A 27,896-nucleotide genomic window follows, 5' to 3' on the forward strand; every position below is an offset into this window, starting at 1 on the left:
GAGTGAGTGATGAGAGAAACAGAGATTGAGACAGAGAAGAGAGAAACAGAGAGAGAACGAGGGAGGAAGGATCGACCAGCTTGCACTCAGCAGCAGCCTACCCATCCTTCTTGTAGAATTCCAGCATCATGTTGTCAGTGGCAACGCTGAGTGGGCGTCTGCCATGGTCATGCGGCAGCTTGCGTTCTGATTGGTCCATGTCTGGCGAAGGCATGGAGCTGTAGTTTGAGTTGTGGTTGGTGTGGACAGGACTGCCGTAGCAGCCCGTCAGGTTAAACTCAATATCTATAGGAGAGGAAGAGAGAGGAACCAATTAGGTCAGGATCCTAAAGACAGTGTGTGTTGCAGGTATGTGTGTGTATGTGTGTGTTTAAGCGTGCATGCATGTGAGTGTGTGTGTGCCTGCGTGTGTGTGTGTGTTTGCAGGTATGTATGTGTGTGTGTGTGTGTGTGTGTGTGTGTGTGTGTGTGTGTGTGTGTGTGTGTGTGTGTGCATGTATGTGAGTGTGTGCGTGTGTGTGTCAGTGAGCGTGTGTGTGTATGTAAGTGTGTGTGAGTGAGTGACCGTGCGTGTGCGTGTGTGTGTGTGTCTCACCTCCAGGGAAGAACCAGTCAGCGTGCTGTATGATGGGTTCTATGATCCCCACTATCTGAAGAGACACTGTGGTCATCATCTCTGTCATGTTCCTGGAAACAGCACACACTCAGTGAGACAGCACTTGATTTAACTTGGGAGTTTGCACTTTTGGGACTATTCGATAGGTTACCGAGTAAAGTGAACCACATGCTTCAAAAGTATTTCAAGGTTCCCTCCGCAGACAGTCAAAAGACCACTAAAATGTTGACTGATAAGGTAGCGTATTTTGAGGAGAGACAGAGATACAGAGAGAGAGACAGAGATACAGAGAGAGAGACAGAGATACAGAGAGAGAGAGAGACAGAGAGAGAGAGAGAGAGAGAGACGGAGAGAGAGAGACGGAGAGGGAGAGACGGAGAGAGAGAGGGAGAGACGGAGAGAGAGAGAGATACAGAGAGAGACAGAGAGAGAGAGGGAGAGAGAGATAGAGAGAGACACACAGAGAGAGAGAGAGAGAGAGAGAGAGAGAGAGAGAGAGAGAGAGAGAGAAGGGAGGACAGGACACGTACCCACTCTCGTTGGAGTGGGTCCAGAGGAGGTTGGGACCCAGAACTATGGCCATGTTACCAGGAGTCATCTTGTTGGAGTCCTGATAATCTCCTAGCTTGGCTAGGAACTTGATTAAGTATCTGATAGGAAGAGGAGATATACACACTCAATCAATCTGTCTGTCAATCAATAAATCACTCAATCACCACATGCTTTACAGTAACCAGACCTGGAAGCCTAAATACCAAGCAGCATCACAGTAACCAGACCTGGAACCATAAAGACCAAGCAGCATCACAGTAACCAGACCTGGAACCCTAAAGACCAAGCAGCATCACAGTAACCAGACCTGGAACCCTAAAGACCAACAGCATCACAGTAACCAGACCTGGAACCCTAAAGACCAAGCAGCATCACAGTAACCAGACCTGGAACCCTAAAGATCAAGCAGCATCACAGTAACCAGACCTGGAACCCTAAAGACCAACAGCATCACAGTAACCAGACCTGGAACCCTAAAGACCAAGCAGCATCACAGTAACCAGACCTGGAACCCTAAAGACCAAGCAGCATCACAGTAACCAGACCTGGAACCCTAAAGATCAAGCAGCATCACAGTAACCAGACCTGGTTAAAGACCAAGCAGCATCACAGTAACCAGACCTGGAACCTTAAATACCACACACACACACACACACGGATGTTCTCTGTTGGTTATCAATATTTTTGTGAACTCTGTCACATGGCCTCTATCCCTGATAGGAGGTCCAGGTCACAGGGCCTCTATCCCTGATAGGAGGTCCAGGTCACAGGGCCTCTATCCCTGATAGGAGGTCCAGGTCACAGGGCCTCTATCCCTGATAGGAGGTCCAGGTCACAGGGCCTCTATCCCTGATAGGAGGTCCAGGTCACAGGGCCTCTATCCCTGATAGGAGGTCCAGGTCACAGGGCCTCTATCCCTGATAGGAGGTCCAGGTCACAGGGCCTCTATCCCTGATAGGAGGTCCAGGTCACATGGCCTCTATCCCTGATAGGAGGTCCAGGTCACAGGGCCTCTATCCCTGATAGGAGGTCCAGGTCACAGGGCCTCTATCCCTTATAGGAGGTCCAGGTCACAGGGCCTCTATCCCTGATAGGAGGTCCAGGTCACAGGGCCTCTATCCCTTATAGGAGGTCCAAGTCACAGAGACTCTAGCCCTGATAGGAGGTCCAAGTCACAGAGACTCTAGCCCTGATAGGAGTTCCAAGTCACAGAGACTCTAGCCCTGATAGGAGGTCCAAGTCACAGCCTGCGTCTACACAGGCAGCTCCATTCTGATCTCCACTAACTGTGACTTGGACCTCCTATCAGGGCTAGAGACTCTGTGACTTGGAACTCCTATCAGGGCTAGAGTCTCTGTGACTTGGACCTCCCTGTGTCTACACAGGCAGCTCCATTCTGATCTCCACTAATTGTTCTTTTGACCAATCACATCAGGTCTTTTTAACATCAGATCTTTTTCAGAGCTGATCTGATTGGTCAAAAGACGAATTAGTGATATAAGATCCGCATTGCTCTGCCTGTGTAAACATAGTGTCACAGACTCAGAACTTTAACACCCAGATAAAACACAATCTAAACCACATTAGTAGGTTGAAGTTGACCCTAGACGCCTGACCTTGGATCAGTTTTGAAATTCCCCCACTAATGGTTAAGGTTCCGAGTGGGGGAGGGGAAGCTGATCCTAGATCTGAACCTAGAGGAAACTTCAGCCTGGCAACAACCCAACATATAAAACAGATGTGGAGGGTCCTGCTGGCAGCAGGTCTCTGTAGACTGTAGAGAGGGAGGGAGAGATGGGTTCTGACCTGAAGTTGTTCAAGTTGTCAGTTGGTAGTTTTTCGCACGCCGCCAGCAGAGCTTGTAATCTCTTGTCCATATCCTGAATACTGGATGGGGAAGACAACGGTGAACAGGGCTCAGGGTGTGTTGTAGTCAAGGCAGTGTTTTTCTCAGTGTTGTTTCCTACCAGGGAGACCAGCAGGCTACAGTGTATGGCGGCAGGGTAGCCTAGCGGTTAGAGCGGTTGGTTGCAGAAGGTTGCAAGTTCAAACCCCCGAGCTGACAAGGTACAAATCTGTCGTTCTGCCCCTGAACAGGCAGTTAACCCACTGTTCCTAGGCTGTCATTGAAAATAAGAATTTGTTCTTAACTGACTTGCCTGGTTAAATAAAGGTAAAAAAAAAGGTCATTGAGAGGCTAATTGGTGTCAGCTAACCATCTGAGGGACCGGTAATCCAGAACCCAGGGACCAGTGCCGAACCACGGGCCAGAGGTTGACAAACACTGTGTTAACAATGTCTATTACTGTGATAACGGTCACGGCCTGTTCTGTCACTATGGTACAGTTTGTTCCCTTCTGTGTGGGAGCGCTCCCTATAGACATTATCTCCAGCTCTCCCTATAGACATTATCTCCAGCTCTTCAACATGACTAAAAGGGATCTGTTATCTGTGGTAGAGATGCTGAGGTTATGAAGGGATCTGTTATCTGTAGTAGAGATGCTGTGGTTATGAAGGGATCTGTTATCTGTAGTAGAGATGCTGTGGTTATGAAGGGATCTGTTATCTGTAGTAGAGATGCTGAGGTTATGAAGGGATCTGGTATCTGTAGTAGAGATGCTGAGGTTATGAAGGGATCTGGTATCTGTAGTAGAGATGCTGAGGTTATGAAGGGATCTGTTATCTGTAGTAGAGATGCTGTGGTTATGAAGGGATCTGTTATCTGTAGTAGAGATGCTGAGGTTATGAAGGGATATGTTATCTGTAGTAGAGATGCTGTGGTTATGAAGGGATCTGTTATCTGTGGTAGAGATGCTGAGGTTATGAAGGGATATGTTATCTGTAGTAGAGATGCTGAGGTTATGAAGGGATCTGTTATCTGTAGTAGAGATGCTGAGGTTATGAAGGGATCTGTTATCTGTGGTAGAGATGCTGAGGTTATGAAGGGATCTGTTATCTGTAGTGGAGATGCTGAGGTTATGAAGGGATCTGTTATCTGTAGTAGAGATGCTGAGGTTATGTAGGGATCTGTTATCTGTAGTAGAGATGCTGAGGTTATGAAGGGATCTGTTATCTGTAGTGGAGATGCTGAGGTTATGAAGTCATCTGTTATCTGTAGTAGAGATGCTGAGGTTATGAAGGGATCTGTTATCTGTAGAAGAGATGCTGAGGTTATGTAGGGATCTGTTATCTGTAGTAGAGATGCTGAGGTTATGAAGGGATCTGTTATCTGTAGTAGAGATGCTGAGGTTATGAAGGGAATCTCTACTCACTTTGACGCCTGAATCCAGTCCTCGTAAAGTTCACTGGTCATCAGTGGCTCTGGAAGCTCACGGAGGTATGATTTCAGAGCCCCTGAGGAAGAGAAGGATGGAGAGACAGAGGGAGGGAGGGAGGGAGAGAGAGAGAGAATGGGAGGGAGGGAGGGAGGGAGGGAGGGAGGGAGGGAGGGAGGGAGGGAGGGAGGGAGGGAGGGAGGGAGGGAGGGAGGGAGGGAGACAGCGGGATGGAGAAAGAGAGATGGAGAGAGAGAGAGAGAGAGAGAGAGAGAGAGAGAGAGAGAGAGAGATCATCTCATTAGGCCTAATGGAGGTGTGGTTTTCTCTGTTCAGAATACTAATGAGAATACACACAACGCTGCCACCCTCCGATTACTCAAGGAAGTGGACAGCAACATTACAAGGAAGCCTTTAGGATAGATAACGTCTTGGGCAAAACACAAGCAGACGACTTGGGAGATGTTAAGGGATGTGATCCTCTCGCCCCACAGCTGAACTAAACTCCAGGGCCAAATCCAGTTTCACCTTTCAAGTTGTATTAGTGGTACGGGAGGCCCTTGGTGTACACTGTCCAATGAAATGCTTACTTGCAGGCTCCTTACTGGACAATGCAACAGCAATAAGAAATAATACATGATAAGAATACCAACATCAAGTAAATGTCTCAGTAGAAGAGTAGAGACATTTTAGCATCAATATAACACAGGAAGGAACCATGTATAGTCCAATATTATAGACCAGTGTGTGTGTGTGTATGTCTGTGTGTGTGTATGTCTGTGTGTGTGTGTGTGTGTGTGTGTGTGTGTGTGTGTGTGTGTGTGTGTGTGTGTGTGTGTGTGTGTGTGTGTGTGTGTGTGTGTGTGTGTGTATGTCTGTAAATGTCTGTGTGTGTGTGTGTGTGTGTGTGTGTGTGTGTGTATGTGTATGTGTGTGTGTGAGAGTGTGTGTGTGTGTATGTCTGTAAATGTCTGTGTGTGTGTGTATGTGTGTGTGCTAATGTGCTGAGAATCAGAGCAGTTTCTAGTAGATGTCCTGGATGGGTGGGAGCACTGTAATGTACTGGGCCTTGTGGTTGTGGACGGAGCCGTTCCCGTACCAGGCCGTGATGCAGCCGGTCAGGACACTCTCCACGGTGCAGCAGTAGTAGCAGCCGGTCAGAACACTCTCCACGGTGCAGCAGTAGTATTTGGAGAGGACCCGAGGTGACACGCCAAATTTCTCCAGCCGCCTTTGGAAGTTAAAACGCAGTCGCAGCCTCTTGACAAGAGGGGTGGTGTTGTTGGTCCATGTCAAGTCCTCTGATGGGGACGCAGAGGAACTTAAACTGCTGATCCTCTCCACTACAGTCCTGTCGATGTGGATCGGAGCATGTTCCCTCCTCTACTTCCTGAAGTTAAACAATCAACTCATTTGTTTTGCAGATGTGGAGGGTGTTGTCCTGGCACCAAAATGTCAGTTCACATAGCTCCTCCCTATTGGCTGACTCATCGTTGTTGGTTATCAGACCTACAACCGCTGTGCCGTCAGCAAACTAGATGATGGAGTTGGTGTATATATATACAGTATATAGTGCACTAATTTTGACCAGGGCCCCTATTCCCCATATAGTGCACTACTTTTGACCAGAAACATATGGGTCCTGGTCAACAGTAGTGCACTAAATAGGGAATATGCTGTCATTTGGGACACAAACCGGCTCACTACTGGAGGAGGAGGATGTTAGGAAATAGGCAACAAGGAAATAGGCAACAAGGTGTGAAGGAAATAGGCAACAAGGTGTGAAGGAAATAGGCAACAAGGAAATAGGCAACAAGGTGTGAAAGACAACAGTCTTCCACAAACACAAGAAGCCTTGATTGTGTTGACCGAACATTGATGTATGTATTTCTGGAGGCGAGAATCTCCTGGAAGCAGAGTTATATCTAATGGTTATATATAGACAATGGAGCTAGCTAAAGGCTCGTTGTTATGGAGACCAGAGCCTGAGCCAGAGAGAGAGAGAGAGGTAAGAGGCGTGCAGGGGTGTGAATTAATCTGCGATGGTGTTTGCGTGTGCGTGTCAGATCTGGGTTCAAAGTGTATTTAAGTATCTATACTGATCTGGGTTCAAAGTGTATTTAAGTATCTATACTGAACACACATATAAACGTAACCTGCAATCATTTCAAACATTTGACTGAGTTACAGTTAATATGAGGAAATCTGTTCATTGAAATAAATTCATTAGGTCCTAATCTATGGATTTCACACGACTGGGATTACAGATATACATCTGTTGGTCACAGACACCTTAATAAAAAAGTAGGAGCGTGGGATCAGAAAACCAGTCAGTATCTGGTGGGACCATTTGCCTCATGCGGCGCTACACATCTCCTTTACATAGAGTTGATCAGGCTGTTGGTTTTGGCCTGTGGAATGTTGTCCCACTCCTCTTCAATGGCTGTGCAAAGTTGCTGGATATTGGCGGGAACTGGAACGCGCTGTCGTAGACGTCAATCCAGAGCATCACAAACATGTTCAGTGGGTGACATGTCTGGTTAGTACTCAGGCCATGGAAGAACTGGGACATTTTCAGAATTGTGTACAGATCCTTGCAACATGGGGCTGTGCATTATCATGCTGAAACATGATGTGATGGTGGTTGGATGAATGGCACGACAATGGGCCTCAGGATCTTGTCCCGGTATCCCTGTACATTCAAATTGCTATGGGTAAAATGCAATTGTGTTCGTTGTCCGTAGCTTATGTCTGCCCATACCATAACCCCACCGCCACCATGGGGACCTCTGTTCACAACGTTGACATCAGCAAACTGCTCGCCCACACAACGCCGTACAAATGGTCTGCGGTTGTGAAGCCGGTTGAACATATTTCCAAATTCTCTAAAACGCTATTGGAGGGCGGCTTATGATAGAGAAACTAACATTCAATTCTCTGGTGGACATTCCTGCAGTTAGCATGCCAATTGCACACTCACTCGAAATTTGAGACATCTGTGGCATTGTGTTGTGTTACAAAACTGCACATTTTAGAGTGGCCTTTTATTGTTCCCAGCACAAGGTGCACCTGTGTAATGATCATTCTGTTTAATAATCTTCTTGATATGCCACACCTGTCAGGTGGATGGATTATCTTGGCACAGGAGAAATGTTCACTAACAGGGATGTAAATAAATTTGAGAAAAATACGCTTTCTGTGCGTGTAGAACATTTCTGGGATCTTTTATTTCAGCTCATGAAACATGGGACCAACACTTTACATGATGCATTTATTTATCTGTACACTGTAGTATTTAAAATAGTTTTTAGAATTTTGAGTATTTTAATGGTTATTTGTAAAAACGAAATAGTCTATCAAATTATATTTGAGGGTATTTTTAAATACTTATTTCAAATACTATGCATGGGAGTGTATTTAAGTGTTTTCATATACTGTGTGTGGGTGTGTGTGTGGGTGTATGTGTGGGTGGGTGTGTGTGTGTGTGTGTGGGTGTGTGTAAGGTAACCTGCGATGGCGTGGGGGTCAGCTGAATATTCCTGTACGTCCATAACACCACAGTCCAGGGAGGCCTTCAGCTTCTTCAGCTTGGAGGCCGAGGGAGCAACTCTGAACAGACCCTACACACACAGGGAGTCAGGAAGACAGGGAGTCACTCTGAACAGACCCTACACACACAGGGAGTCAGGAAGACAGGGAGTCACTCTGAACAGACCCTACACACACAGGGAGTCAGGAAGACAGGGAGTCACTCTGAACAGACCCTACACACACAGGGAGTCAGGAAGACAGGGAGTCAGGGAGTCACTCTGAACAGACCCTACACACACAGGGAGTCAGGAAGACAGGGAGTCAGGGAGTCACTCTGAACAGACTCTACACACACAGGGAGTCAGGAAGACAGGGAGTCAGGAAGACAGGGAGTCAGGAAGACAGGGAGTCACTCTGAACAGACCCTACACACACAGGGAGTCAGGAAGACAGGGAGTTAGGGAGTCACTCTGAACAGACCCTACACACACAGGGAGTCAGGAAGACAGGGAGTCAGGGAGTCACTCTGAACAGACTCTACACACACAGGGAGTCAGGAAGACAGGGAGTCAGGAAGACAGGGAGTCAGGAAGACAGGGAGTCACTCTGAACAGACCCTACACACACAGGGAGTCAGGAAGACAGGGAGTTAGGGAGTCACTCTGAACAGACCCTACACACACAGGGAGTCAGGAAGACAGGGAGTCAGGGAGTCACTCTGAACAGACTCTACACACACAGGGAGTCAGGAAGACAGGGAGTCAGGAAGACAGGGAGTCAGGAAGACAGGGAGTCAGGAATACAGGGAGTCAGGAAGACAGGGAGTCAGGAAGACAGGGAGTCACTCTGAACAGACCCTACACACACAGGGAGTCAGGAAGACAGGGAGTCACTCTAAACAGACACTACACACACAGGAAGACAGGGAGTCAGTAAGACAGGGAGTCACTCTGAACAGACCCTACACACACAGGGAGTCAGGAAGACAGGGAGTGTAACTTTGTCTACAATAAACACTCTCTAGCGGCTAAATCCTATATTAACGCTACTCTGTAATCAGAATGTTTAGTAGTTTTAATTAGGCTTCATCTGGGTCTGGGAAACTTAGTAGTGTTAATAAGACTTCATCTGGGTCTGGGAAACTCCGTGTTAAGTAGGCTTCATCTGGGTCTGGGAAAGCTAGTGTTAAGTAGGCTTCATCTGGGTCTGGGAAACTTATTGTTAAGTAGGCTTCATCTGGGTCTGGGAAAGCTAGTGTAAAGCAGGCTTCATCTGGGTCTGGGAAAGCTAGTGTTAAGTAGGCTTCATCTGGGGCGGCAGGGTAGCCTAGTGGTTAGAGTGTTGGACTAGTAACTGGAAGGTTGCTAGTTCAAACCCCTGAGCTGACAAGGTACAAATCTGTCGTTCTGCCCCTGAACAGGCAGTTAACTCACTGTTCCTAGGCCATTGTTGAAAATAAGAATTTGTTCTTAACTGATCTTGCCTAGTAAAATCTGGGTCTGGGAAACTTATTGTAAAGCAGGCTTCATCTTTTCCTATACCTCCTCCTGCATGCCACACTCCAGCAGCATTGTGACACAGGCCTCGATGGGGAAGGCGATCTCTCTGCTGCTGATGGTCAGGTGTTCCTCCAGGGCCTTGCCATACGAAGGCTTCTCCACCCACGCCTCTGTGGCAGGACAACACATTATACAACAGTTAGACACACGAGGCATGTGTACATGTGCAGGCATGGACGAGCTCTCTCTCTCTCTCACACACACACACACACACACACACACACACACACACACACACACACACACACACACACACACACACACACACACACACACACACACACACACACCACACACACACACACACACACACACACACACACACACACACACACACACACACACACACACACACACACACACACACACACACACACACACACACACACACACACACACACACACACACACACACACACACACACACACACACACACACACACACACCACACACACACACACACACACACACACACACACACACATTACTCACCCTGGTGAGCCTTAATGGTGGGCAGGACACTCTGGAGGATCTCTAGAGACTTCCTGTGATATTCTGCCTGGATCTCTATGAGCTACAGGGAGACACACAGAGACACAGGGACAGAGAGGGGGACAGAGAGGGGGACAGAGACACAGGGACAGAGAGAGGGACAGATACACAGGGACAGAGAGGGGGACAGAGACACAGGGACAGAGAGGGGGACAGAGACACAGGGAAGGAGACGGGGACAGAGAGGGGGACAGAGAGGGGGACAGAGACACAGGGACAGAGACACAGGGACAGAGACACAGGGACAGAGAGGGGGACAGAGACACAGGGACAGAGAGGGGGACAGAGACAAATGGAAGGAGAGGGGGACAGAGACACAGGGACAGAGAGGGGGACAGAGACACAGGGACAGAGAGGGGGACAGAGACACAGGGAAGGAGACGGGGACAGAGCCACAGGGACAGAGAGGGGGACAGAGACACAGGGACAGAGAGGGGGACAGAGACACAGGGACAGAGAGGGGGACAGAGACACAGGGACAGAGAGGGGGACAGAGACAAATAGAAGGAGAGGGGGACAGAGACACAGGGACAGAGAGGGGGACAGAGCCACAGGGACAGAGAGGGGGACAGAGCCACAGGGACAGAGAGGGGGACAGAGAGGGGGACAGAGACACAAGGACAGAGAGGGGGACAGAGACAAATGGAAGGAGAGGGGGACAGAGACACAGGGACAGAGAGGGGGACAGAGAGGGGGACAGAGACACAGGGAAGGAGACGGGGACAGAGCCACAGGGACAGAGAGGGGGACAGAGACACAGGGACAGAGAGGGGGACAGAGACAAATGGAAGGAGAGGGGGACAGAGACACAGGGACAGAGACACAGGGACAGAGAGGGGGACAGAGACACAGGGACAGAGAGACACTTAAGGAAACAGAGGGAGACAGAGAGACACAGAAGGACAGAGGGGTGACAGAAGGACAGAGAGACACAGAGGGACAGAGGGGTAAAAAGGTGAGGTTTAAACAGCCGCTCAGCTATATGACTGTAAAAGGAGTCAATGTCATCTGAAGGGCAAATGCAATGATACAGAAAACGTACTAACCGTCTGAAAGTAGTTTGCATAGTCTATTTCTTTGGCCACAAAATTATACATATCAGCTGATAGTTGATCCTGGAAAAGAGAATAAGAAATGACCTTTAACCTTATTGCAGCCTTTAACCTTAATACAGCCTGTAACCTTAATACAGTCTGTAACCTTGTAGTGGTTAATACAGTCTGTAACCTTGTAGTGGTTAATACAGTCTGTAACCTTGTAGTGGTTAATACAGTCTGTAAACCTTGTAGTGGTTAATACAGTCTGTAACCTTGTAGTGGTTAATACAGTCTGTAACCTTGTAGTGGTTAATACAGTCTGTAACCTTGTAGTGGTTAATACAGTCTGTAACCTTGTAGTGGTTAATACAGTCTGTAACCTTGTAGTGGTTAATACAGTCTGTAACCTTGTAGTGGTTAATACAGTCTGTAACCTTGTAGTGGTTAATACAGTCTGTAACCTTGTAGTGGTTAATACAGTCTGTATCCTTGTAGTGGTTAATACAGTCTGTAACCTTGTAGTGGTTGATACAGTCTGTAACCGTGTAGTGGTTAATACAGTCTGTAACCTTAATACAGTCTGTAACCGTGTAGTGGTTAATACAGTCTGTACCCTTAATACAGTCTATAACCTTGTAGTGGTTAATACAGTCTGTAACCTTGTAGTGGTTAATACAGTCTGTAACCTTGTAGTGGTTAATACAGTCTGTAACCTTGTAGTGGTAAATACAGTCTGTAACCTTGGAGTGGTTAATACAGTCTGTAACTTTGTAGTGGTTAATACAGTCTGTAACCTTGTAGTGGTTAATACAGTCTGTAACCTTGTAGTGGTTGATACAGTCTGTAACCTTGTAGTGGTTAATACAGTCTGTAACCTTAATACAGTCGGTAACCTTGTAGTGGTTAATACAGTCTGTAACCTTGTAGTGGTTAATACAGTCGGTAACCTTGTAGTGGTTAATACAGTCTGTAACCTTAATACAGTCTGTAACCTTGTAGTGGTTAATACAGTCTGTAACCTTAATACAGTCTGTAACCGTGTAGTGGTTAATACAGTCTGTAACCTTAATACAGTCTGTAACCTTGTAGTGGTTAATACAGTCTGTAACCTTAATACAGTCTGTAACCTTGTAGTGGTTAATACAGTCTGTAACCTTGTAGTGGTTAATACAGTCTGTAACCTTGTAGTGGTTAATACAGTCTGTAACCTTGTAGTGGTTAATACAGTCTGTAACCTTGTAGTGGTTAATACAGTCTGTAACCTTGTAGTGGTTAATACAGTCTGTAACCTTGTAGTGGTTAATACAGTCTGTAACCTTGTAGTGGTTAATACAGTCTGTAACCTTGTAGTGGTTAATACAGCCTGTAACCTTGTAGTGGTTAATGTAGCTTCATGGTGTGGGGGAGGGGATTACAGTTGGTGAAGGAGGAGGAGCCTAAACCTCTAGAACCCTGTGACTCACCCTGCAGATCTCCATCCTATTGGCTGCCTCTTCCATCTCCTCTCTGAGGGCCTCCCCCTTGGCCCCGCCCGCCTGCAGGTTGCTAGGGTGACTGGAGGACTTGGACGACTGGTGAAACCTACAGGTTAAAGAGGAGACAGAAGAAGAGTTTAGGAGGAGGGATGGAACACCAACACACACGACAGCATCCCAAAAGGCATCCTATTCCACGCTATATAGTGCACTACTTCTGACCAGTAGTGCACACTATATAGGGATTAGGGCGCGATTTGAGACACACACACACTGAGGGAAGGAACATGCTGGTCTAAGCATTATTCTAAAGGTGAGCATGTCTTTAAGAGGTGAAGACCAGTGAAGAGAGCATCAGGTCCTGTATGTTAACAGTCCATCCCCTCACCGTGTGCGAGCAGAGTCCATGTCCAGGACCAGCTTGGCTAAATGTTTCCTCTGTTTTTGGATGTTGGGAATGTCCACCTGGGAAGAGACAGGGAACACATCAACCCTCTTCTATAATGTATCTCCACTACATTCAGTTATCTACTAGTGGATATTGGGGAGGAATATTCCACCAGCCTGAAGTTAATAGACCATTTTAATTAGTTTGGTTTATTTGACCTTTATTTAACTAGGCAAGTCAGTTAAGAACACATTCTTATTTTCAATGACAGCCTAGGAACAGTGGGGTTAACTGCCTGTTCAGGGGCAGAACGACAGATTTGTACCTTGTCAGCTCGGGGGTTTGAACTTGCAAACTTCTGGTTACTAATCCAATGCTCTAACCACTAGGCTACCCTACCCTGCCGCACAATAATGAACATGCTGACATTGTGTCTTAACGATCATGTTCAGTCAGAGATAGTAATGGTGAATGTTGTGGGCAGCCTCTGGACAGACAATTATAACAATTATAACTTAAAATAATGTATGGCTAGGGACAGTAGGACTCACCTCATCATAGGGACAGTAGGACTCACCTCATCATAGTGACAGTAGGACTCACCTCATCATAGAGACAGTAGGACTCACCTCATCATAATGACAGTAGGACTCACCTCATCATAATGACAGTAGGACTCACCGCATCATAGTGACAGTAGGACTCACCTCATCATAGAGCCAGTGGGACTCACCTCATCATAGTGACAGTAGGACTCAACTCATCATAGAGACAGTAGGACTCACCTCATCATAGTGACAGTAGGACTCACCTCAGCATAGTGACAGTAGGACTCACCTCATCATGGGGACAGTAGGACTCACCTCATCATAGAGACAGTAGGACTCACGTCATCATAGGGACAGTGGGACTCACCTCATCATAGTGACAGTAGGACTCACCTCATCATAGGGACAGTAGGACTCAACTCATCATAGAGACAGTAGGACTCACCTCATCATAGTGACAGTAGGACTCACCTCAGCCAGCTCATAGAGAGGCTCCACCACATCTTTCTCTATCTGGAACTCAAACTGAATCAGTTCCTGGGCCAGCTTCTCCTCTGTCTCCCCACACAGGTTCAGCATCTTCCTGTTAGGGGAACAGAGCCAATCAAAACATCAGATGGGTCCCTGCACACAGCCAATCACAATGTCAGCTAGGTCCCAGTCAATCACAACATCAGCTAGGACCCGGCCACAAGCAATCACAACGTCAGATAGGACGCAGCCATAGCCAATCACGTCAGCTAGGACCCGGCTTCAGCTAATCAGAATCCATCAGATAGAGAACAAGGTCAAAGAGGACAGAGTGGAATTATGGCAGAATCAACATCAAAAAAAGGTGAGTGAGTGAGTGAGTGAGTGAGTGAGTGAGTGAGTGAGTGAGTGAGTGTGTGAGCGAGTGAGTGAGTGAGCGAGTGAGCGAGCATACAGGGACTCACCCTAGTAGAGAGTCGTCTCCCAACACAGCAGCTCCTTCTACCATACATTGTGCCAGGATGGTTAGTGGAAGCTTTTTCTGATACAAGACAGCAAGTATTAACATACGGTATTTCATATCATATCATCATACCATATCATACCATCATACCATATCATCATATCATATCACCATATCATATCATCACACCATACCATATCATCATATCATCACACCATATCATATCATCACACCATATCATCATATCATATCATCACACCATATCATATCATCACACCATACCATATCATCATACCATATCATATCATCACACCATATCATATCATCACACCATATCATATCATCACACCATACCATATCATCATATCATATCATCATACCATATCATCATACCATATCATCATACCATATCACCATATCATATAATCATATCATATCATCATATCATATCATCATACCATATCATATCATCATACCATATCACCATATCATATCATCATACCATATCGTCATACCATATCATATCATCACACCATATCATATCATCATATCATCACACCATATCATATCACCACACCATATCATATCACCACACCATATCATATCATCATATCATATCACCACATCATATCATATCACCATACCATATCATATCACCATACCATATCATATCACCATACCATATCACCACACAAGGTAGCAGAACTCTGTCGCTGTGAATGGGGATATTATGGACTTATTTATTCCTGGTTTATTTGAATAGGACAGATAGAAACTCACTGACACATTGAATAAGCAAGAATCTGATAGGTCCTTACCGAGGGAGACTTGACGGATTTCTTCTCTCTCTCTTCAGCCCCTTGCTGGCCCTGCAGGCAGGCGGTCAGCTTCTTGTGAGTGCTGTGGGTCACCTGTTTGACCAGGTCCAACCGCTTCTCCACCTAGACCAGCACAGCAACACGTATCAGACACCATGCTAACAAGAAAGCCAGAAATCACACACACAGGCACGCACACACACACACACACACACTTACTTACCTGCAGAAGATCATCGCTTAACACTTCAGTTTTTTCTGCCCTAGAAGGAGAAAACATACCAGTCAGGATTGGGTTAGGGTGGAGAGGATAGAAGGAGACAACATACCAGACAGGATTGGGTTAGGGTGGAGATAGAAGGAGAAAACATACCAGTCAGGATTGGGTTAGGGTGGAGAGGATAGGAGAAAACATACCAGTCAGGATTGGGTTAGGGTGGAGAGGATAGAAGGAGAAAACATACCAGTCAGGATTGGGTTAGGGTGGAGAGGATAGAAGGAGACAACATACCAGACAGGATTGGGTTAGGGTGGAGATAGAAGGAGAAAACATACCAGTCAGGATTGGGTTAGGGTGGAGATAGAAGGAGAAAACATACCAGTCAGGATTGGGTTAGGGTGGAGATAGAAGGAGAAAACATACCAGTCAGGATTGGGTTAGGGTGGAGATAGAAGGAGACAACATACCAGTCAGGATTGGGTTAGGGTGGAGATAGAAGGAGAAAACATACCAGTCAGGATTGGGTTAGGGTGGAGAGGATAGAAGGAGAAAACATACCAGTCAGGATTGGGTTAGGGTGGAGATAGAAGGAGAAAACATACCAGTCAGGATTGGGTTAGGGTGGAGAGGATAGAAGGAGAAAACATACCAGTCAGGATTGGGTTAGGGTGGAGAGGATAGAAGGAGAAAACATACCAGTCAGGATTGGGTTAGGGTGGAGATAGAAGGAGAAAACATACCAGTCAGGATTGGGTTAGGGTGGAGATAGAAGGAGAAAACATACCAGTCAGGATTGGGTTAGGGTGGAGATAGAAGGAGAAAACATACCAGTCAGGATTGGGTTAGGGTGGAGAGGGTAGAAGGAGAAAACATACCAGTCAGGATTGGGTTAGGGTGGAGAGGATAGAAGGAGAAAACATACCAGTCAGGATTGGGTTAGGGTGGAGAGGATAGAAGGAGAAAAAATACCAGTCAGGATTGGGTTAGGGTGGAGAGGATAGAAGGAGAAAACATACCAGTCAGGATTGGGTTAGGGTGGAGAGGATAGAAGGAGAAAACATACCAGTCAGGATTGGGTTAGGGTGGAGAGGATAGAAGGAGAAAACAAACCAGTCAGGGTGGAGAGGGTTTGAATGATTTAACAAGAACACACTCAACAAGCCTCTGGGGAATCTCCTTCAGTACTTTATGTAGTTATTTTAATCAAGTTACAGAGCCTTCAGAAAGTATTCACACCCCTTGACTTACAACCTCAATTCAAAATGGATGAAATGTATTTTTCTCTCTCACCCATCTACACACAATACCCCATAATGACATCACAATACCCCATAATGACATCACAATACCCCATAATGACATCACAATACCCCACTCAGGAACATTCACTGTCTTCTTGGTAAGCAACTCCAGTGTATATTTAGCCTTGTGTTTTAGGTTATTGTCCTGCTGAAAGGTGAATTCATCTCCCAGTGTCTGGTGGAAAGCAGACTGAACCAGGTTTTCCTCTAGGATTGTTGTGCTTAGTTCCATTACATGTATTTTTTATCCTGAAAAATCTCCCCAGTCCTTAACGATGACAAGCATATCCATAACATGATGCAGCCACCACTATGCTCTGTCCACTATGATTCCCTCATCAATCTACACACAATACCCCATATTGGCAAAGCGAAAACAGTGTTTTTCTAAATGTACATAAGAAAGTAAGTATTCAGACCCTTTGCTATGAGACTTGGAATTGAGCTCTGTGGTAAATTCAATTGATTGGACATGATTTGTCTATATAAGGTTCCACAGTTGAAAGTGCATATCAGAGAAAAAAAATAAGCCATGAGGTTGAAGGAACTGTCGGTAGAGCACCGAGACAGGATTGTGTCGAGGCACAGATCTGCGGAAGGGAACCAACAAAATATCTGTAACATTGAAGGTCTCAAAGAACCCAGTGGCCACTGTGTTCTCCCATTTTCTCCCATCTTCCTCTGTGGAGGCTCTGCAGCACTCCACCAATCAGGCCTTTATTTTAGAGTGGCCAGACGGAGGGCACTCCCACATGACAGCCAGCTCAGAGTTTTCCAAAAGATACCTAAAGACTCTCAGAACATGAGAAACAAGATTATCTGGTCTGATGAAAGCAAGATTGAACTCTTTGGCCTGAATGCCAAGCATCAAGTCTGGAGGAAACCTGGCACCATTTCTACGGTGACGCATGGTGGTGGCAGCATAATGCTGTGGGGATGCTTTTCAGCGGCAGGGACTGGGAGACTAGTCAGGATTGAGGGAAAGATGATCAGAGAGATCCTTGATGAAAACATATCCATGAAGACTCGAGGCTGTAATCGCTGCCAAAGGTGTTTCAACTAAGTACTGAGTAAAGGGTCTGAATACTTATGTAAATGTAATATTTCAGTTTTTTTATATATACAGTCGTGGCCAAAAGTTTTGAGAATGACACAAATATTAATTTCCACAAAGTTTGCTGCTTCAGTGTCTTTAGATATTTTTGTCAGATGTTACTATGGAATACTGAAGTATAATTACAAGCATTTCATATGTGTCAAAGGCTTTTATTGACAATTACATAAAGTTGATGCAAAGACTCAATATTTGCAGTGTTGACCCTTGTTTTTCAAGACCTCTGCAATCCACCCTGGCATGCTGTCAATTAACTTCTGGGCCACATCCTGACTGATGGCAGCCCCATTCTTGTATAATCAATGCTTGGAGTTTGTCAGAATTTGTGGGTTTTTGTTTGTCCACCCGCCTCTTGAGGATTGACCACAAGTTCTCTATGGGATTAAGTTCTGTGGAGTTTCCTGGCCATGGACCCAAAATATCAATGTTTTGTTCCCCGAGTCACTTAGTTATCACCTTTGCCTTATGGCAAGGTGCTCCATCATGCTGGAAAAGGCCTTGTTCGTCACCAAACTGTTCCTGTATGGTTGGGAGAAGTTGCTCTCGGAGGATGTGTTGGTACCATTCTTTATTCATGGCTGTGTTCTTTAGCAAAATTGTGAGTGAGCCCACTCCCTTGGCTGAGAAGCAACCCCATACATGAATGGTCTCAGGATGCTTTACTGTTGGCATGACACAGGACTGATGGTAGCGCCTCACCTTGTCTTCTCCAAACAAGCTTTTATCAAGGATGCCCCAAACAATCGGAAAGGGGATTCATCAGAGAAAATGACTTTACCCCAGTCCTCAGCAGTCCAATCCCTGTACCTTTTGCAGTATATCAGTCTGTCCATGTTGTTTTTCCTGGAGAGAAATGGCTTCTTTGCTGCCCTTCTTGACACCAGGCCATCCTCCAAAAGTCTTCGCCTCACTGTGTGTGCAGATGCACTCACACCTGCCTGCTGCCATTCCTGAGCAAGCTATGTACTGGTGGTGCCCCGATCCCGCAGCTGAATCAACATTAGGAGATGGTCCTGGTGCTTGCTGGACTTTCTTGGGTGCCCTGAAGCCTTCTTCACAACAATTGAACTGCTCTCCTTGAAGTTCTTGATCATCCGATAAATGGTTGATTTAGGTGCAATCTTACTGGCAGCAATATCCTTGCCTGTGAAGCCCTATTTGTGCAAAGCCATGACGACGCCACGTGTTTCCTTGCAGGTAACCATGATTGGCAGAGGAAGAACAATGATTCCAAGCACCACCCTCCTTTTGAAGCTTCCAGTCTGTTATTCGAACTCAATCAGCATGACAGAGTGATCTCCAGCCTTGTCCTCGTCAACACTCACACCTGTGTTAACGAGAGAATCCCTGACATGATGTCAGCCGGTCCTTTTGTGGCAGGGCTGAAATGTAGTGGAAATGTTTTGGGGGGATTCAGTTAACTTGCATGGCAAAGAGGGACTTTGCAATTAATTGCAATTCATCTGATCACTCTTCATAACATTCTGGAGTATATGCAAATTACCATCATACAAACTGAGGCAGCAGACTTTGTGAAAATGTATATTTGTGTCATTTTCAAAACTGTTGGCCACGACTGTACATTTGCAAACATTTCTAAAAACATGGTAATAAGAGCCGTATGAAGAGATATATATGTCTATAAGAGCCATATGAAGAGATATATATGTCTATAAGAGCCATATGAAGAGATATATATGTCTATAAGAGCCATATGAAGAGATATATATGTCTATAAGAGCCATATGAAGAGATATATATGTCTATAAGAGCAGTATGGTGAGATATATATGTCTATAAGAGCAGTATGGTGAGATATATATGTCTATAAGAGCCATATGAAGAGATATATATGTCTATAAGAGCCATATGAAGAGATATATGTCTATAAGAGCCATATGAAGAGATATATATGTCTATAAGAGCCATATGAAGAGATATATATGTCTATAAGAGCCATATGAAGAGATATATATGTCTATAAGAGCAGTATGGTGAGATATATATGTCTATAAGAGCCATATGAAGAGATATATATGTCTATAAGAGCGGTATGGTGAGATATATATGTCTATAAGAGCCATATGAAGAGATATATATGTCTATAAGAGCAGTATGGTGAGATATATATGTCTATAAGAGCTATATGGTGAGATATATATGTCTATAAGAGCAGTATGGTGAGATATATATGTCTATAAGAGCGGCATGGTGAGATATATATGTCTATAAGAGCAGTATGGTGAGATATATATGTCTATAAGAGCCATATGAAGAGATATATATGTCTATAAGAGCCATATGAAGAGATATATATGTCTATAAGAGCCATATGAAGAGATATATATGTCTATAAGAGCCATATGAAGAGATATATATGTCTATAAGAGCCATATGAAGAGATATATATGTCTATAAGAGCCATATGAAGAGATATATATGTCTATAAGAGCCATATGAAGAGATATATATGTCTATAAGAGCCATATGAAGAGATATATATGTCTATAAGAGCCATATGAAGAGATATATATGTCTATAAGAGCAGTATGGTGAGATATATATGTCTATAAGAGCCGTATGAAGAGATATATATGTCTATAAGAGCCATATGAAGAGATATATATGTCTATAAGAGCAGTATGGTGAGATATATATGTCTATAAGAGCCATATGAAGAGATATATATGTCTATAAGAGCCATATGAAGAGATATATATGTCTATAAGAGCAGTATGGTGAGATATATATGTCTATAAGAGCTATATGGTGAGATATATATGTCTATAAGAGCAGTATGGTGAGATATATATGTCTATAAGAGCAGTATGGTGAGATATATATGTCTATAAGAGCCATATGAAGAGATATATATGTCTATAAGAGCAGTATGGTGAGATATATATGTCTATAAGAGCAGTATGGTGAGATATATATGTCTATAAGAGCCATATGAAGAGATATATATGTCTATAAGAGCAGTATGGTGAGATATATATGTCTATAAGAGCAGTATGGTGAGATATATATGTCTATAAGAGCCGTATGAAGAGATATATATGTCTATAAGAGCGGTATGGTGAGATATATATGTCTATAAGAGCGGTATGGTGAGATATATATGTCTATAAGAGCAGTATGGTGAGATATATATGTCTATAAGAGCTAGATGGTAAGATATATATGTCCATAAGAGCAGTATGGTGAGATATATATGTCTATAAGAGCGGTATGGTGAGATATATATGTCTTTAAGAGCTATATGGTGAGATATATATGTCTATAAGAGCTATATGGTGAGATATATATGTCTATAAGAGCAGTATGGTGAGATATATATGTCTATAAGAGCAGTATGGTGAGATATATATGTCTATAAGAGCGGTATGGTGAGATATATATGTCTATAAGAGCTATATGGTGAGATATATATGTCTATAAGAGCAGTATGGTGAGATATATATGTCTATAAGAGCTATATGGTGAGATATATATGTCAATAAGAGCTATACAGGGAGATATATATGTATACAAGAGCTATATGGTTAGATATATGTGTCTATAAGAGCTGTATGGTGAGATATATATGTCTATAAGAGCTATACAGGGAGCTATATATATCTATAAGAGCTATATGGTTAGATAAATATGTCTATAAGAGCTCTATAGCTCTCTGGGGCGCATGTGTCTTAGAGTACTGGAGTGGTAAGAGTGAACCCATCCAACTCTAATGAAAAACTGAGCAGTTCGATCCAGTTTAATGGAAGCAAGGCCTGCTGTTTTTAATGACTAATTTCTTTGTGTGTATCAGTATCAAACTGAAAGGGTATTATTGACTAGGCTGAGCAGGATAGAGGACAAAGGTTTCCATATTTCAGTGATCAGCATCGTGTCCTGTCGGGGAGATACTACCTGAAGTTGTCAAAGAAGATTTGAACCACATACTTTTTTTCCCCGTTAACAAATGTAGTTATAGTGTGTCCTACTGAACACAATCTAGGTCTCTAATCTCAGAAGGCAAGTGTTTGGATGGTGTGTGTGTGTGTGGTGGGGGGGGGGGGGCTGTGTCCCAATGAACATCCCCTCAGGCCATGAATCTGCCTCATGCTTCAAGTCAATAAATAAACTAAATAATAATATATAAATAATGAACTAATTTTCCAAGCTGCCAACAGCAGATGCTTCAAGTCCAATTGCAGCAGAGAAACAAACAGGGCGGACGAACAGAGCTGTGAATACAGTCTACTGATGTCAATGTCAATCTCAATGATCACTGCTGGTTAGACCTCTGCTGATTAGACCTCTGCTGATTAGAACCCTGCTGATTAGACCTCTGCTGATTAGACCACTGCTGATTAGACCTCTGCTGATTAGACCACTGCTGATTAGAACCCTGCTGATTAGACCCCTTCTGATTAGAACCCTGCTGATTAGACCCCTGCTGATTAGACCTCTGCTGATTAGACCTCTGCTGATTAGACCCTGCTGATAGGAACCCTGCTGATTAGACCCCTGCTGATTAGACCCCTGCTGATTAGACCCCTGCTGATTAGACCTCTGCTGATTAGACCCTGCTGATTAGACCTCTGCTGATTAGACCTCTGCTGATTAGACCACTTCTGATTAGACCACTGCTGATTAGACCCCTGCTGATTAGACCTCTGCTGATTAGACCTCTGCTGATTAGAACCCACACCATATAGTCTATAAGAGCAGTATGGTGAGATATATATGTCTATAAGAGCCATATGAAGAGATATATATGTCTATAAGAGCAGTATGGTGAGATATATATGTCTATAAGAGCAGTATGGTGAGATATATATGTCTATAAGAGCCGTATGAAGAGATATATATGTCTATAAGAGCGGTATGGTGAGATATATATGTCTATAAGAGCGGTATGGTGAGATATATATGTCTATAAGAGCAGTATGGTGAGATATATATGTCTATAAGAGCTAGATGGTAAGATATATATGTCCATAAGAGCAGTATGGTGAGATATATATGTCTATAAGAGCGGTATGGTGAGATATATATGTCTATAAGAGCTATATGGTGAGATATATATGTCTATAAGAGCTATATGGTGAGATATATATGTCTATAAGAGCAGTATGGTGAGATATATATGTCTATAAGAGCAGTATGGTGAGATATATATGTCTATAAGAGCGGTATGGTGAGATATATATGTCTATAAGAGCTATATGGTGAGATATATATGTCTATAAGAGCAGTATGGTGAGATATATATGTCTATAAGAGCTATATGGTGAGATATATATGTCAATAAGAGCTATACAGGGAGATATATATGTATACAAGAGCTATATGGTTAGATATATGTGTCTATAAGAGCTGTATGGTGAGATATATATGTCTATAAGAGCTATACAGGGAGCTATATATATCTATAAGAGCTATATGGTTAGATAAATATGTCTATAAGAGCTCTATAGCTCTCTGGGGCGCATGTGTCTTAGAGTACTGGAGTGGTAAGAGTGAACCCATCCAACTCTAATGAAAAACTGAGCAGTTCGATCCAGTTTAATGGAAGCAAGGCCTGCTGTTTTTAATGACTAATTTCTTTGTGTGTATCAGTATCAAACTGAAAGGGTATTATTGACTAGGCTGAGCAGGATAGAGGACAAAGGTTTCCATATTTCAGTGATCAGCATCGTGTCCTGTCGGGGAGATACTACCTGAAGTTGTCAAAGAAGATTTGAACCACATACTTTTTTTCCCCGTTAACAAATGTAGTTATAGTGTGTCCTACTGAACACAATCTAGGTCTCTAATCTCAGAAGGCAAGTGTTTGGATGGTGTGTGTGTGTGTGGTGGGGGGGGGGGGGCTGTGTCCCAATGAACATCCCCTCAGGCCATGAATCTGCCTCATGCTTCAAGTCAATAAATAAACTAAATAATAATATATAAATAATGAACTAATTTTCCAAGCTGCCAACAGCAGATGCTTCAAGTCCAATTGCAGCAGAGAAACAAACAGGGCGGACGAACAGAGCTGTGAATACAGTCTACTGATGTCAATGTCAATCTCAATGATCACTGCTGATTAGACCTCTGCTGATTAGACCTCTGCTGATTAGAACCCTGCTGATTAGACCTCTGCTGATTAGACCACTGCTGATTAGACCTCTGCTGATTAGACCACTGCTGATTAGAACCCTGCTGATTAGACCCCTTCTGATTAGAACCCTGCTGATTAGACCTCTGCTGATTAGACCACTGCTGATTAGACCTCTGCTGATTAGACCACTGCTGATTAGAACCCTGCTGATTAGACCCCTTCTGATTAGAACCCTGCTGATTAGACCCCTGCTGATTAGACCTCTGCTGATTAGACCTCTGCTGATTAGACCCTGCTGATAGGAACCCTGCTGATTAGACCCCTGCTGATTAGACCCCTGCTGATTAGACCCCTGCTGATTAGACCTCTGCTGATTAGACCCTGCTGATTAGACCTCTGCTGATTAGACCTCTGCTGATTAGACCACTTCTGATTAGACCACTGCTGATTAGACCCCTGCTGATTAGACCTCTGCTGATTAGACCTCTGCTGATTAGAACCCTGCTGATTAGACCCCTGCTGATTAGACCCCTGCTGATTAGACCTCTGCTGATTAGACCTCTGCTGATTAGACCCCTGCTGATTAGACCACTGCTGATTAGACCACTGCTGATTAGAACCCTGCTGATTAGACCCCTTCTGATTAGAACCCTGCTGATTAGACCCCTGCTGATTAGACCTCTGCTGATTAGACCACTGCTGATTAGAACCCTGCTGATTAGACCCCTTCTGATTAGAACCCTGCTGATTAGACCCCTGCTGATTAGACCTCTGCTGATTAGACCCTGCTGATTAGAACCCTGCTGATTAGACCACTGCTGATTAGACCCCTGCTGATTAGACCTCTGCTGATTAGAACCCTGCTGATTAGACCTCTGCTGATTAGACCACTGCTGATTAGACCACTGCTGATTAGAACCCTGCTGATTAGACCCCTGTTGATTAGACCCCTGCTGATTAGACCCCTGCTGATTACAACCCTGCTGATTAGAACCCTGCTGATTAGACCTCTGCTAATTAGAACCCTGCTGATTAGACAACTGCTGATTAGACCCCTGCTGATTAGACCCCTGCTGATTAGACCCCTGCTGATTAGAACCCTGCTGATTAGAACCCTGCTGATTAGACCTCTGCTGATTAGAACCCTGCTGATTAGAACCCTGCTGATTAGAACCCTGCTGATTAGACCTCTGCTGATTAGACCCCTGCTGATTAGAACCCTGCTGATTAGACCTCTGCTGATTAGAACCCTGCTGATTAGAACCCTGCTGATTAGACCTCTGCTGATTAGACCACTGAAGATTAGACCTCTGCTGATTAGACCCCTGCTGATTAGAACCCTGCTGATTAGACCCCTGTTGATTAGAACCCTGCTGATTAGCCCACTGAAGATTAGCCCACTGAAGATTAGACCCCTGCTGATTAGAACCCTGCTGATTAGAACCCTGCTGATTAGACCACTGCTGATTAGAACACTGCTGATTAGAACCCTGCTGATTAGAACCCTGCTGATTAGAACCCTGCTGATTAGACCTCTGCTGATTAGAACCCTGCTGATTAGACCTCTGCTGATTAGAACCCTGCTGATTAGACCTCTGCTGATTAGAACCCTGCTGATTAGAACTCTGCTGATTAGAACTCTGCTGATTAGAACCCTGCTGATTAGAACCCTGCTGATTAGACCTCTGCTCTGCTGTTTTGCTGTGTGAAGGTTGGATGAGATCCTGGGCCAGGGCTTCATCTCAATAGTCTAATGTGGCTTCCATCCTTCATCTCCTCTCCATCTAGACTTTGAAGAAACATTTTTGGTTCCAGTTATAACCCTTTAGGTTCCAGGTAGAACCCTTTGGTTCCCGTTATAACCCTTTAGGTTCCAGTTAGAACCCTTTTGTTTCCAGTTATAACCCTTTAGGTTCCAGTTAGAACCATTTTGGTTCCAGTTATAACCCTTTTGTTTCCAAGTAGAACCTTTTCCACTGATGGTTCTACTGATCTGATAACAAAGGATGTGTCAAAGCAATATGAAGGATGGCTGCCTATTACACAGCCTACTAAAAGTCTCCTGTCCTCGTTCAGCTCATCAGAGTAGATGGGGGAAAGGAGACGAGAGGAAGCCACTTCTAGAGTATTGAGATAGACCCCATGACTGAAGGGTAGTGCATCAGTCAGATGAGAGCAGTGAGCCAGAACACTGAATGGCCCATCAGCTTAGAACAGCACCCACCACTAGGGTGCTATGAAACATGATGACCATGAAGTAGGACTGATCTCTGAGGACGTTCGGGTTGGAACTCCCTGATGTTTAATGATGAATAAAACTGCCCTTTTTTCCCCCAGATGAATGTCGGATGAGAGGGGCTCTTACACTGAGAGCACATTTACTGAAGAAACGGCTTGTTCATCGTGTTCAGAATGACATAATAAAGCACAACATGACAACAAACAGTTAATTTAGGCATATGAATGCTATGATAAACAGAGTCATCTGTTCCAGAAGTATTGAGGGCACAATGTGTGCTGGTCCATGATGCCTCGCTATGTCTGCATCCCAAACGGCACCCTAGTCCCTTTCTAAGTAGCCTTGTATGAGCCGTACTGCCATGGACAGGTGCTGGTCTAAAGTAGGGCACAATATAGCGAATCTCTGGGTCCTGGTCAACAGTAGTGCACTATATAGGGAACAGGGTTCCATTTGGAACACAAGCTGTGTGTTCTTAACAAAACTCGGGGAACAGGATGAATGAAAACTCTCTCTCTCTCCATTCCGTTCTGTAAGGAGCTCACACACCACAATCTGCCTCAGCATTCCAAGGCAGCCTGACCAAACTGTCCAATCAGAGCTAAGGGGGACACGGGTACTTTCTGTGTGTATGGGCTGCTGCCTGACACAGCAGGAAGCACCACGGTGACCGGCCCGTCTGACCAGTGGACACGGCCAATAATCTAGGCCTGTAGTAGACTATAGATTAATAATGACTAGAATGCCCTGTAGAACATAAAATTAGAATGACTAGAATGCCCTGTAGAACATAGAATTAGAATGACTAGAATGCCCTGTAGAACATAGAATTAGAATGACTAGAATGCCCTGTAGAACATAAAATTAGAATGACTAGAATGCCCTGTAGAACATAGAATTAGAATGACTAGAATGCCCTGTAGAAGATAGAATTAGAATGACTAGAATGCCCTGTAGAACACAGAATTATGTTCAAGTCAACATTACATTCTGTGATGGATGGACCAGACTACTGTATACTGAGTGATGGTTGACTTCCCAGTCAAGCTTTGTGGCCCACCACTGAGACAGTAACATATGATAACATTGCCAAAGCAAGTGAAATAAACAATAAAAATGTACAGTAAACATTACACTCACAAAAGTTACAAAATAATAGATATTTCAAATGTCATAATTATGTGCAAATCGCTCCCCCTCCCTCCCTCCATCCCTCCCTCCCTCTCTCTCTCTCTCTCTCTCTCTCTCTTTCTCTCTCTCTCTCTCTCTCTCTCTCTCCCTCTCTGCACTACTACACTACTACTCCTCCCTATCCCTGTCTCTGTCTCAGTCTGCACAGCCACTTCCTTGTATTGTGCCCCAGCCAGACCTCTGTGCCAGCTACAGGCCAATCAGCATCATAGCCATTATGTCTCAGTTATTTAAGAACAAAATGAGACTTTATCTTGTTGGTAAAACAGAGAATGAGTTTAGGGTAAGATTATAATACTGTTTCTGTTTTAGTATTCAACAATGAGCCAAAAATACATGGACAACAAAGGGCCAAATATGTTACCAACTAGAACCCCTGGTCGGCCCATAGCCCCATCAAACCCTGTGTTGGTTTGATACCCGATACAGAAGCCCTGGTCGGCCATAGCCCCAT

At 44.4% G+C, this 27,896-nt stretch overlaps 1 protein-coding gene across 8 annotated transcripts in view; it reads right to left on the reverse strand.

The window, feature by feature from the left end:
- LOC109884998 (rho GTPase-activating protein 44) overlaps positions 1-27,896 on the reverse strand; it is a 114,658-nt gene that overhangs the window by 22,501 nt on the left and 64,261 nt on the right. For all 8 annotated transcript variants that reach the window (XR_004206851.1, XM_031814287.1, XM_031814280.1 and 5 more), the window contains exons 2-16: positions 15,510-15,549; positions 15,287-15,409; positions 14,470-14,546; positions 14,006-14,117; positions 12,987-13,063; positions 12,587-12,704; positions 11,133-11,201; positions 10,027-10,108; positions 9,516-9,643; positions 7,952-8,063; positions 4,441-4,522; positions 2,975-3,055; positions 1,147-1,266; positions 596-687; positions 102-285 (exon numbers count right to left, since the gene is read on the reverse strand). Coding sequence is in view for 7 of the 8 variants with exons in the window: in XM_031814287.1 (XP_031670147.1) it covers positions 102-285; positions 596-687; positions 1,147-1,266; positions 2,975-3,055; positions 4,441-4,522; positions 7,952-8,063; positions 9,516-9,643; positions 10,027-10,108; positions 11,133-11,201; positions 12,587-12,704; positions 12,987-13,063; positions 14,006-14,117; positions 14,470-14,546; positions 15,287-15,409; positions 15,510-15,549 (1,497 nt within the window). In the remaining variant the exon portion in view is untranslated. The remainder of the gene's footprint in view (positions 1-101; positions 286-595; positions 688-1,146; positions 1,267-2,974; positions 3,056-4,440; positions 4,523-7,951; positions 8,064-9,515; positions 9,644-10,026; positions 10,109-11,132; positions 11,202-12,586; positions 12,705-12,986; positions 13,064-14,005; positions 14,118-14,469; positions 14,547-15,286; positions 15,410-15,509; positions 15,550-27,896) is intronic.

This window comes from Oncorhynchus kisutch, unplaced genomic scaffold, assembly GCF_002021735.2.
Source record: "Oncorhynchus kisutch isolate 150728-3 unplaced genomic scaffold, Okis_V2 Okis06b-Okis10b_hom, whole genome shotgun sequence".
Taxonomy (NCBI): domain Eukaryota; kingdom Metazoa; phylum Chordata; class Actinopteri; order Salmoniformes; family Salmonidae; genus Oncorhynchus; species Oncorhynchus kisutch.